This window comes from Juglans microcarpa x Juglans regia, chromosome 2S (assembly GCF_004785595.1).
Source record: "Juglans microcarpa x Juglans regia isolate MS1-56 chromosome 2S, Jm3101_v1.0, whole genome shotgun sequence".
NCBI lineage: Eukaryota > Viridiplantae > Streptophyta > Magnoliopsida > Fagales > Juglandaceae > Juglans > Juglans microcarpa x Juglans regia.
In genome coordinates this window covers 5,744,354-5,756,437 of record NC_054597.1, presented here as the reverse complement: position 1 = coordinate 5,756,437, position 12,084 = coordinate 5,744,354, and the positions used below count along the sequence as shown (strand labels likewise).

General features: G+C 37.6%; 1 protein-coding gene across 5 annotated transcripts; it reads left to right on the top strand.

Annotated features, from left to right (window-relative positions):
• Positions 1-1,237: 1,237 nt before the first annotated feature.
• LOC121251665 (probable transcriptional regulator SLK2) lies at positions 1,238-11,085 on the top strand. 5 transcript variants are annotated; one of them, XM_041150978.1, is made up of 10 exons: positions 1,238-1,373; positions 2,010-3,303; positions 4,030-4,165; positions 4,486-4,534; positions 7,174-7,388; positions 7,463-7,531; positions 8,232-8,332; positions 9,080-9,173; positions 9,278-9,347; positions 9,931-11,085. In XM_041150978.1, the coding sequence occupies exons 2-10, from the start codon at positions 2,351-2,353 to the stop codon at positions 10,842-10,844; spliced, it is 2,601 nt and encodes an 866-aa protein (XP_041006912.1). In that variant the 5' UTR covers positions 1,238-1,373; positions 2,010-2,350; the 3' UTR covers positions 10,845-11,085. The 5 variants fall into 5 exon arrangements, with proteins under 5 accessions (XP_041006912.1, XP_041006909.1, XP_041006910.1 ...); XM_041150975.1 differs by having other exon boundaries at positions 2,010-3,307; positions 4,028-4,165; XM_041150976.1 differs by having other exon boundaries at positions 1,240-1,373; positions 2,294-3,307; positions 4,028-4,165.
• Positions 11,086-12,084: the final 999 nt, after the last annotated feature.

Below are 12,084 nucleotides of genomic sequence, written 5' to 3'. Positions count from 1 at the left end.
TATCATTTGCACACATGGCAATCCATACTTATATATCATCACTTGATAGTCAAATAAGAGAAGTGCTAAAGACAAAAAAAAAAAAAAAAAAAAAAAATTATTTTTATATAATCTATTTGTGTCTAAAATATTTATTCCCAGATAATATCATATTATTCAACAAGAGATATATTTCTTATGAAAACATTTAACATCCATAATATTATATCTTGAAATAATATATCCTGTTTTAGAGATTTTGTGTGTGTGAGTGTATATATATAAATATATATATATAATAGATATATACAATGAAATTTGTATTAATTAAAAGAGGGGGAGGGGAGCCACAAATCACATGACACGTGTCACAATAATGTAAAAAAAAAAAAAAGAGAAGAGAAGAAAAGAAATAGGAAGTGAAATCACACCATTGAAAAATAATAAATATTAATTAAACTAGCTAATCCAAAGCTTTTAATTTGCGAGGATAGGTACAAAGACAAAGACAAAGCAAATTATTAGTATTTAAAGTATTATATTCATAAAAATAAATTTATAAACTGATATTTTTATATAATACGTCAGATTTACTTTACGATTTTTCATATTATATTAATACACATCAATTTATAAATTTATTTTTATTATTTTGTAGTTAACATATTTATCTAATATTCAAAGCGGATAAAATATTTTCAGTCATTTAAAAAAAAAAAGAAAAAAAAAAAAAACCAAGGTATATACATGCAAAGGTTTTGAAGCCGCACGAGGATTTGGTCGGTTCTATTATGCGTGTGATTTCACACGTGACAATCTGACTCTATCTACTAAGCACTTTAGTACCACTACCCAGCCAAAAATCGATTTTCCTTGTACTTTAGGCGCTAGAACTTAGACTACCTAGACTACCCCTGAGGTTAGCCTCAAATTACCACATTAGTCCCCGCAGGGGAGTGACGTGGCAGCCTGCTGTTCTATGAACGCTTGGATTCCTCGGCTGTAGACTTTATAATGTCCAGGGAGACCAAACTCGGTTAAAGTCCTCACAATCTACAATAGGCCATAGGCAACCCCCCGAAGTTAACCAGTGAAACCCTGCCACGTGGTCAAACAACCTCGCTAGCGACCGTGGCGATCTAACACCGTCTACGCCTTGCCAACAGATACACGGCACGTGTCCCACCTTTCACCGGACATAACCGGTGGCATAGAGCTCGAAACCAGTGCAGCCGGTAACCCACCTCTCTGCAATTCCCGCTAGGTATATAAACAGCCTCATCAATGCACTCTCTCCCCTCTCTCTCTCTCTCTCTCTCGATTCCACAGTTTCATAGTCAAGCAGAAGCTCAAGAAAGCCAAGCATTCTGTTCTTGTTAGCTCGCGTTTCCAAGGTCGGTAGCTTTTGTTGATATTTATTACTGTTTTTTCATCTATTTCTTGGTGATAATTTTATTCTTTTTGTCTGCTTGTCGATCTCTGGAACTGTAAAAGCTCTCCATCTGTTCTGAACTTGTTTCTCTTAAAGCTTTCTTCGTTAGCTTATGATCTTCTAGCTGCATCGGCTAACAAGTGTTTAATTTAGTTTAGCATGTTTTACTCCGGGTTTTAGAGTTGAAAAATCGTGCAACTTCTCATTTGATTGGAGCTATTTCTGTTTCGGAACGTATTTTAATTTGTACGATTCAAAGCAATAGATTTTGGGCTTAGTTTGATCAATGGATAGTTCTTTAGTTCAATTTTATGGTCACGCGACTTGATCACTTCTTTAGTTCAATTTTAATGTATGATTGTTTTTAGGGAAATTATCGGTCTGTGCTAAAGGCACTGTTTATGGCTAAAAATTAGGGTTTTGGTTGAATTGTTGGGAAAAATTTCCCCTTTTTTCAAGGGCTAGTTCTAGAATGATTTGGTGTTTTTAGTTTTTGATTAAACTGGGTAAGGCATTTTATAGAGTTTCGTGTTGGTTTCTATATTTAGTTAGGATATTCATCTACAGCTAATGTTGTTTTTTGGTTTGTTTATTTTAGATCCCCATGACAAATTGTTGAAAGCTCAAACAGAGTAAAAATTTCGTGCAGTTCGAACGCACTAGAGCTTCTAGATTTGTAAAATTCGTACTTTGACTGGGGAAATCTGAGATACAAGGGATCAAATTGTGTTTAATCTTTGGTTGGTGAAGTGGGAATATACTATTATTTACTTTCCATGCTGTAGTTGTGGAGATATTTTGGGGGTTTTTCTGGCATCGGTTTTGTTTTTGGATCATATTAACTGGGTTGAGCCTAATTTTTTTTGTATGTACATACCCTAGTTAGGTCTGGCTCTTGAGAGCTACTTAGACTCCAGCCACCAGGGGGCGGTGCCCCCCATGACACCTTCTCGAGTGGCTGGAGTGTTAACCCAATCTTCCTCAAGTTCTGGAATATTCTTCCAGGGAGATGGGCAGTCCCAGGTTGTAGTTAATTCTCACTTGAGCTCGTCTTTTGGGAACTCTTCTAATTCAATTCCTGGACATGGCCGTTCAAATCTGGGTCTTGTTTCGGGGGATATGAGCAATGCTGCGTTGAACGGTGTGGCAAACTCTGGACCAAGTGTTGGGGCGAGTTCTTTGGTGACAGATGCAAACTCTGCACTTTCAGGAGCTCCCCGTTTACAAAGAAGCGCCAGCATCAATACGGAGTCTTACTTGCGTTTACCAGCATCACCTTTGTCATTCTCATCCAATAACATTAGCATTTCGGGCTCTTCAGTTATGGACGGGTCTTCTTTAGTGCAGCAAAACTCTCATCAAGACCAGAATGCACAACATGTGCAGCAGAATCAGCAACAGCCACAGGGTGCTTCAAGTGCTATGTCATTACCCACATCACAGACTGGCCAAGCTTCCCTTTCCATGGGTGCACGAGTTGGAGCTTTTATTCAAGATCCAAATAATTTGTCCCAGGTGCAGAAGAAACCCCGGCTGGATATCAAGCAAGAAGATATCTTACAGCAGCAGGTTTTACATCAGCTACTGCAGAGACAGGACACTATGCAATTACAAAGCCGTAATCCACAGTTACAAGCATTGATTCAGCAGCAGAGATTACGACAACAGCAACAGATTCTGCAGTCTATGCCACAGTTGCAGAGAGCCCAGTTGCAGCAGCAGCAGCAGCAGCAGCAGCATCAGCAGCAGCAGCAGCAGCAGCAGCAGATGCAGTTGAGGCATCAACTGCAACAACAAGCAATGCCGCCAATATCAGGTGTGAAGCGTTCTTATGACAGTGGTGTATGTGCTCGCCGGCTGATGCAATACCTATATCATCAGCAGCAACGGCCGCATGTGAGTAGTTGCTTTTTCATGTCTTTATCTGATAAGACCTATAAAGCACGGATACTTTGAAATAGCTTCTGTACTAGTATCTGATATGGATCCAAATGCATATTTGGATATTTTGGAGTACTTATAGGATATCTGTTGGTAAACAGGAAGAGTTATTTATTAAGAATACGGCAAAATACTGCTAGGACACAGCATGAGTCTTTTTCAGGTTAAAAGTTGGAATTCTGTAGGGAAAACAGCTTTAAAGGTAAAATACATTATCTAATCTTTCAGGAAGAAAACTTCAAGATTCAAAATTTTTTATGTATCTCTAATATGGATCATTGGACCATGTGTGCTTCGGTTTTTTACAGCTTCTAGACTAGGTCCTTTAATTATGATTTTTTATGCGTTTTTGAACAGAAAACTAGCATAATATTTAAAACCATTTCTTACACATTATTCCATAAAAGTTTACCTGCTGAATTGTATATTTGATTTCCAAAAGTTGACTCATCCATATTGGTTCTTCATGGGGCAAAACATACGTTCTGCTTTACATGAAGTTCTTTAACATTCTCCTCTCATTTGTATGAAATTTCTATATTTTTTCATGACCTAGTGTGTTTTGAACATGATGAATATTCTTGTCTTTTTAAGTTGTTAATTTGGGTAGTTCTGAAGGTTGAAGGATTTTTTTTTTTTGTAATTTTTTTTTCGTTATTTTAAGTATCCCTCATGTTACAGGAAAATAGTATTTTGTACTGGAGGAAGTTTGTGGCAGAGTATTACTCTCCTCGTGCAAAGAAAAGATGGTGCTTGTCATTATATGATAACGTGGGGCATCATGCACTTGGTGTTTTTCCCCAGGCAGCTATGGTCAGTTTTTTTTTTTTTTTTTTGTTCTGGGGATCTATTCTTTCTTTTCTATTTTAATAAATAAGCTTATCACATAAACTTAAATTGCCTCAGGTAAAGTTTATCCTATAATGAAAACTAAAATATTTTCTTTCTATTCATTGCATGACTTGATTCTTATATTAATCAACCATGACCTTGTATCCATGTTTCTATTGCAATTATACTCATTAACTTTATTAATGGTATGTAATTAGACAATGGTGTTTAATCTAAATAATAGAACATGCTTCTCGCATATATATATATATATATTTTAATTTTGTTCTTTTATTTTCCAGGATGCTTGGCAGTGTGATATCTGTGGTTCCAAATCTGGAAGGGGATTTGGTAAGAAAAATAGAATCTTCGTAGGGATCAATTTAATTGGAAACTTCCTGTTGCACTGTGATTACGCTATGTTCATTCCCTTTTTTTTTTTTTTTTGGGGGGGGGGGGGGGCATTAATCCGATAGATATTTGTATTAATGACAGCTAAAATTATTTCTATGCTTTTTGAGTATGAATTAGAATAAAGCATTAGTTGCTTGTTGAGAATGTTTTTTATTTATTTTTTATTTTTATAAGTAAGAGGTAAATTTTATTGATGCAAATGAAATAGGCATAGCTCATGTACACAGGAAGTATACGTTGAGCATGTGTATGTTAACCAACAAATTGCTCATAACAACTGATGCATAGCACAGTCATATTATCTCCAACAAGAAATGAAACCTTAAATATAATTCACTGTCAAACTTTGCAAGGGTGCTCTAGCTACTGCTCAGTAGAGCTTGATGTATTGGAATTATGCTTTTTTCCTTAAATTTATTTTCATCATCATTTCTCTTTCACCTATAAAAAAATTCATCGTACTTATCAAAAAAAAAAAAAGTCATCATCATTTCTCTTTCACTTTGCCCCTCTTTTCTTGTACAAACTCATCTTTGTATGCTGCTTAGGTGTATCCTTTTTCATGGATTGTTTCTCGCATATTTTGGAAGTTTTGTTTGAATTATTATTTTGCAAGTTTTATTTTTTTATCACCTCTCTTCAGGTGACCTAAGGTTCATAGTCAAATAAAGTGTAGTGGCAAAGATGCTGTTTAAAACAGAATGTAACCTTTGATAATAATCTCCAGTTGCTATGTGGATTTAATGTTGGTAGTATATGATTTAGGACAGCACTAGAGGTTCATATTAGAGCTGTTTTGAATGGGTTTAGTGGTGGCTAAGTAAAGAACCTATGTGTAGGGTCTAAATGGTAAGAGGATGGGTATGGTTGGTTTTTAGATGAGAAGATCAATGTTTTTGGATTTTTTTGGGGCTGAATCTTTGTTGTAAAGGTTTGGGCTCGTGATGTAGGGTGTTCAGGTATTTGGGGAGTAGTTAACAAGCCTTGATGGCAGGCTTAAAAGGGTTAATACAATGTGGGTAATTGCAGAAGAATATTGGTTTCATGCTTGGATTCCTTTAGGTCGCTTGCCTAGGGTTCGAATTGTATCATACAATCACTTAGTGATATAATTGCAGCTGGAATATCACTTAAACTTGATCTCCTCAGAAATAGTAGCACTGATTGATGCTGCCAGAAAGAATGTTTCAGGGCACTGCGCTCAGATTCCCATAGGCCATCCTCCTAGGATTAAATTTGCATCTCATAGTCCTTTAAAATAACCTGTGAAAAGACCTTTGAAGTCATTAAGTAGATACTTATAGGCTGCCAGAAACTCATTATAATTGCACTAGGACCTTGACCTAGTAATCCTAGCATATAAATTTGAATATTGAAACTGCTATGAACAAGCATGGTTAGATCCAAGTATTAATGTGGTGCATTTGGATTTGAGTGGGTTATGCCCCAAAGGGTGGTGGAGTTGTTGGCCGCGTGATATCCCATTCTCTTAAGTGATAAGGGTAGGTGGTGTATGAGATCCTGCATTGCTTGGAAAAGAGAAGTTCTTGCTCATTATAATGTTCCAATGAGGCTCCAATTGTATAATTGACTAGTCCTTTTAGAGCATAGGCCATGTGATTTAGGTCTTCCATTGGGGCGTTACAAATAGTATCAGAGCCATCCCAATTAGAAATGTGAGACTTGAGCCATGCCACCTACGACGGATTGGCCCGACGAGATCTCCCCCCCCCCCCCCCCCCCCAAATTCTCTTTAGTGATAAGGATATGCGGTGTATGAGATCTCACATTGCTTGGGAAGGAGAAGTTCTTGCTCTTTATAATGTTCCAATGGGGCTTCAATTGTATCATTGACTAGTCCTTTTGGAGAATAGGCCATATGGTTTGAACCTTCCATTGGAGAGTTACAGCATGTCAGTGGAATCGTTGTGGTGGCCATAGAAATAAAATGTTTGGAGGATGGTCCCTTTGTGCTTAATGTGGTGTATTTGGAAAGAAACTAATGCCACACTTTTTAAAACCGTGAGATACGGTGTCAAAACTCAAAGCCATAATTTTCAACAATCTCTATGTTCGGATGACTAATCACAACAATTTCCAATTCTCCAGCCTACTAGAATCTAATCAATATTCTTGTTGCTAGTTTTGTGCATCCTTTTGTATACTTCCTATATACTTCGGTTGTGCCTCTAGAGGTTTTTAATAAAATTTACATTACTTATATAAAAGGAGATCCAAGTATTTACAACATTCATGGATTCCTACTGCTTTCATGTACCCAAATACTCAAGAAATTACAAGTTAAAGAAACCTTGTAAATTTTAAGAAACTCCATGGAGACAGGTACAGACATTACTCTGTTACAAAAAGCATCGAGTTAACATTAAATTGTAATTATGAAGGGCCCTATCAGAACTAAATTCAATAATTTAACTGATTTTCTTAGTCTCACAGTATGCCTAGGGCTTGAATCTAACTTCACCATAATGGTAAGGTTGCTCCAAATATTTGCGTGCCAGGATCTTATCATTTGGGGATTGCTGACTAAATGTAAGTATACTTTTTCTTTATTTCAGAGGCAACGTTTGAAGTACTTCCTAGACTTAATGAGATCAAGTTTGGCAGTGGGGTCATTGATGAGCTTCTCTTTTTGGACTTGCCACGGGAATGTAGATTTGCTTCTGGAATAATGATGTTAGAATATCGAAAAGCTGTCCAAGAGAGTGTTTATGAGCAACTTCGTGTTGTTCGTGAGGGTCAACTTCGTATCATATTCACCCATGATCTGAAGGTAATAAATCTTGTATACTCATATTAATTAATCTCTATATTCTGCTGCTTAGCTGGACTGTTATAATTTTGCAGATATTGTCTTGGGAATTTTGTGCACGGCAGCATGAAGAACTTCTTCCTCGTAGGTTGGTTGCACCACAGGTATTAATTTCACACACCTTACCAACCGTTGCTTTATTCATCCACTTGTAAGGATTTTTTCTGACATAAAACATTCCTATGAGAAAGCAAGGTTTTCTAACAAGTATATCAACTGAATTGCTCAGGAAAAAAGGAAAGAAAGGAGAAGTGTTTTGATTGAAGGAATGCATGAGCAATCGAAGTGGGCTTTGTTTTCATTTTTAACAAAAGGCTCTGGTTATTTCCAAATATGGGGGATTGGCCTAATGTAGAAAGTGAAAATACGAGCTTTTTCTAAAAAGGATGTTTACTTCGGTCTAATGTATAAAGTGAAAATATGAGTTTTGGTCATGCACTTCGCTTCATTAGTCCACAAACACAATTCCTACAACATATTAGTTGTTCTGTCAGACGACTCAGACCAAAGCTTGGGAATTCACGACTCTTGCCTTCTTAAAAACTGAGCTTGTCATAAAATTTAGTTTTATTCATGAGAGGCTTAGCCATGAAATTGATATATTTCCATTTTTTTCATCTTATAGGTGTAAATTTCTAGTTTAATAAGATTGTCATTTGGTTCCCTGCTTTGTTCCTGGTTTGTGTATAACATCATATACCCTTGGTTCTTGATAGTATTAGGATGCTTGACATACTTATAAAAAAACTATTAGAATGCTAAATAGAAACAATTAGGGAAGTCCTAATGGCGCTTCTCTTACAGGTGAATCAATTGGTTCAGGTTGCACAGAAATGCCAGAGTACAATTGCTGAAAGTGAATCTGATGGGGTTTCTCAGCAGGATCTACAAACAAACAGCAATATGTGAGTGAAATCAAACCATAAACTTCCTCAGTGGCTTGATCTTTTTTTTCAATCCTTTTTAGATGGAGCTTGTTCCTTCTAATGGATAGTTTGCTCAAGTAGTGGATTAATAATGTAGGGATCCTAGCTCCCCAACTTAGCCTGTTGGTGGATATAGTAGATCACTTGGAGATATTTGAGATTTTTGCCTGCCCTTGTCCTCTTATCATATTATGGAAATCACTACCAAGTCTGAAGTGTTTCTTGTTCACGATGGGATGAGTGGATTATTCTGATATCTCTATGGTAGCATCAGTTATGTAAATGCTCCACGAGGATGATAAAGCCCTATAAAGACGGGCACCAGAAAGGAAAGTAAACTCTTAGATGCCTTTTGAAAAGCTTTTTGGTTTCTAACTTTTTACTGAGCTACTTGTCAAAAACCTTTTTACCGACTTTGAATGTTAAAGGCATGCTGAAGTGATTTCTTACCAAGTGCTAATTAAATACCACCATCCAGGGTTATGTTACAGCTGCAGGTTGAGCCTAGACTGGATTAATGAAAAATAATAGGTTCTACTTAGGATGGATTATTATGAGCCATACTATTCTCGGATACAGCCTAACTATCGGTGGAAGGAGTTGATTTATTGAATTTCATCATACATATTGGAATTGGGTTTTATGGATTGGGTCTTTGAACATGATTAATTCTGACCCTGAGTGGTGTGAGGTTGCACTGACGTCATGTCAATTGATTTTTCCCAGGGTACTGACAGCAGGGCACCAGCTTTCAAAGAGTTTGGAGTTACAGTCTTTGAATGACTTGGGTTTTTCCAAAAGATATGTGAGGTGTTTGCAAGTATGTATTTTTATCTATTTCTGACATGAAATATGGTGTAAAAATGGAATTGTTATTATTCTTTCATCTTGAGCTTTATTATAGTTGTCCTCCAACTTTTACAGATCTCTGAAGTTGTCAATAGCATGAAAGATCTGATAGATTTCTGTCGTGAGCACAAAGTCGGGCCCATTGGTAATTCCTTTGTGGCTTTTGTTATTACCTATCATTTGTGTAACTCAATGAAGACTTGCACTGCTAGCCATGACTCAAAAATACACTTGCACTTGGGAAACTCAAACAAACGTTTATATTACTATGCAAACTTTAATCGGTTTGATGAGCTAGAAGCTTGATCTAAGTCGTACTCATGTTTACCCACTGCATGAAGTAATCATTTGAAACATTATAGAAGCTAAGCCAGTGCCATTCTTGATTTAATTTTAAATTTGTTTATGAAAAATGATTGGAGACTTGGAGTAGATTTTATTTTGATCTCCCATCTGTCAGAATATGCAGTTCTCGTTGCCTTCATTTGCGAAGTCTTTTTCAATAGTGTAAACAGGTCTGGGTGGACATTCCCTCTTTCCCAAGCTGCTGAAGAATATGATATTTATGGAACTGTTTTTTTTTATTTTTTATTTTCTTTGGAAGAATCTCATGATTTTTGTGTGTAGTTGTTGCTCGTGCCTATCCTATTATTGTCTGTAGAAAATAGGCATGCTAAACATGAAACCCTTGATTCATTTTGGATCTTATTGCGACACTTCATTTGCAGAGGGCTTGAAAAATTATCCTCGACGTGCCTCTGTTGCCAAGCTCCACCAGATGCATAAGATGCAGGAGATGGAGCAACTAGCAAATGTTCAGGGTCTTCCAACTGACCGGAGCAGCCTCAATAAGCTAATGGCATTGCATCCTGGACTGAATAACCAAATAAGTAACAGTCATAACATGGCTGGCCGAGGAGCTTTAAGTGGTTCGGCACAAGCTGCTCTGGCACTGACCAGTTACCAGAATCTTCTCATGAGGCAGAACTCTATGAATTCAAATCCTAACTCAGTTCAACAGGAGGCTTTGTCTCCCTTCAATAATTCTAACCGGAGTCCATCTTCAAGCCTCCAAGGGGCAGCTGCTTTAATACCAGGATCCATGCAGAATTCACCATCTAGTGGCTTTTCTAGTCCCCATTTACCTCCCCAACAGCCGCAGCAGCCACAGCAACTGCAGCAACGCTCGTTCAGTGCTTCTAACACGCTCCAACAAAATCATCCACAGACCTCCCAGGGCAACGAGGCCTTGCAACAGAAGATGTTCCAGCAACTGTTGCAGATGTCTAACAACAGTGGAGTGCAACAGCAATCATTTGCCGGGCCAAATATAAATGGAACTGTGGCAAGGAATGGATTGGGATTTGGAGGCAACCCTAAGGTAGCAGCTATGACCACCGCCAACACAGCATCGGGAAGTAATGGACCTGCTCCAAGTCGGAGTAACAGTTTCAAAGCTGCTTCAAACAGTGACTCTGCAGTGGGTGGCAACAATGGATTCAACCATAGATCTCCAGATATGTCAGAGAATCTCCATCTGCCGGATGATATAGTAATGCCGGATATATCCCATGACTTCACGGAAAACGGGTTTTTAAATGGCGACTTCGATGATAATATGAGTTATGGCTGGAAGGCGTGACTAACATATAATTTATTCCAATCAATTTATTCGCTGCTGTGGGAGGCAAGTGTCCATCACATCTGTTTGTATAGGATCTTGGTTCCTTCTCTTTTTCTTTTTCCCTATTAATTGCAGAATTTGTCGTGACATCACGCACTTGTTCCCAAGTAGGTCTATTTCTCCAAAATCTTGCAAGTGTAATCTATTGCTCAAAAACGCCAACAACATTTTCCTATTAATATGATATTTACATGTCTCAGTTCTAGAGTTCTACTCATTGTATCGGTGTGTCGGCTCCATTATGGCTGGGCTGGCTTAAATACGCCTTCCATCTCAACCCTGATCGTCGATTGTCCATTTTCCGTTGATTCTGATGACAACTGAGACATAAGATTAGCGCACTATTTTTTTTTTTATTTAAATGTTGGAACCCTAAGGCTGGGAAACTGATGAAGGGCTGGAACTCAAAACGGCAGCGCACGGGTGGATCTTAAACGCACCGTTTGGGTTGTGTGGGGAAAACGCACCGTTTAGATAATATGGATAAGTAGACTAGCTTTTTGTTTATGTGTTGTTTTTGTAGTATGCACCGTTTTATATGAACTGAAACGGTGTGTTTTGTTAGTCTTTTATCATGTAGTGAACAGTGGTCAGTTTAGATTAATTTCTGAGAGGTTGTTGTTACGGAGTGGGTATTTGAGTGAGGAACGAAAGTGTAGTGGGACATCTTTTGGAGTATTTGGAATTTAGTAGTCTGTACTGGAGGTTGGGTCCCTCGAAGAACCCGTAGCTATGATATCTATAAAAAAAACAAAAAGAACCCGTAGCTATGATACCTATAAAAAAAAACAAAAAGAACCCGTAGCTATGAATCAGTGGCTCTTCTGAGCTTTTTATCAAACACTGTCCGTGCATTCTCATTCATTCTCCATACAACATTCCTTTACAACATATTACATCCACCATTACAATCAATCAACATAGAAACATTTCCTTAGATTTCTCTGGAAGCCGTTTATTCATCACAGCAGTTGAGTAGACTTACAGAGATTTTTAAGGAGGGTCTTAACAAGTGGTATCTTGAGCACTGATCCTGCCATTTTCCATCAACCAGTCCATACCACCAGAAAATACAATCTAGAAAAATCATAACTAGCCAAACAGATTTTACATCCATTCCTACACCACATAGACCATACAAACCACATCTCCCAGAAATTATAACCATCCCAGCAAACCAGAAATCTCAACCCACAAA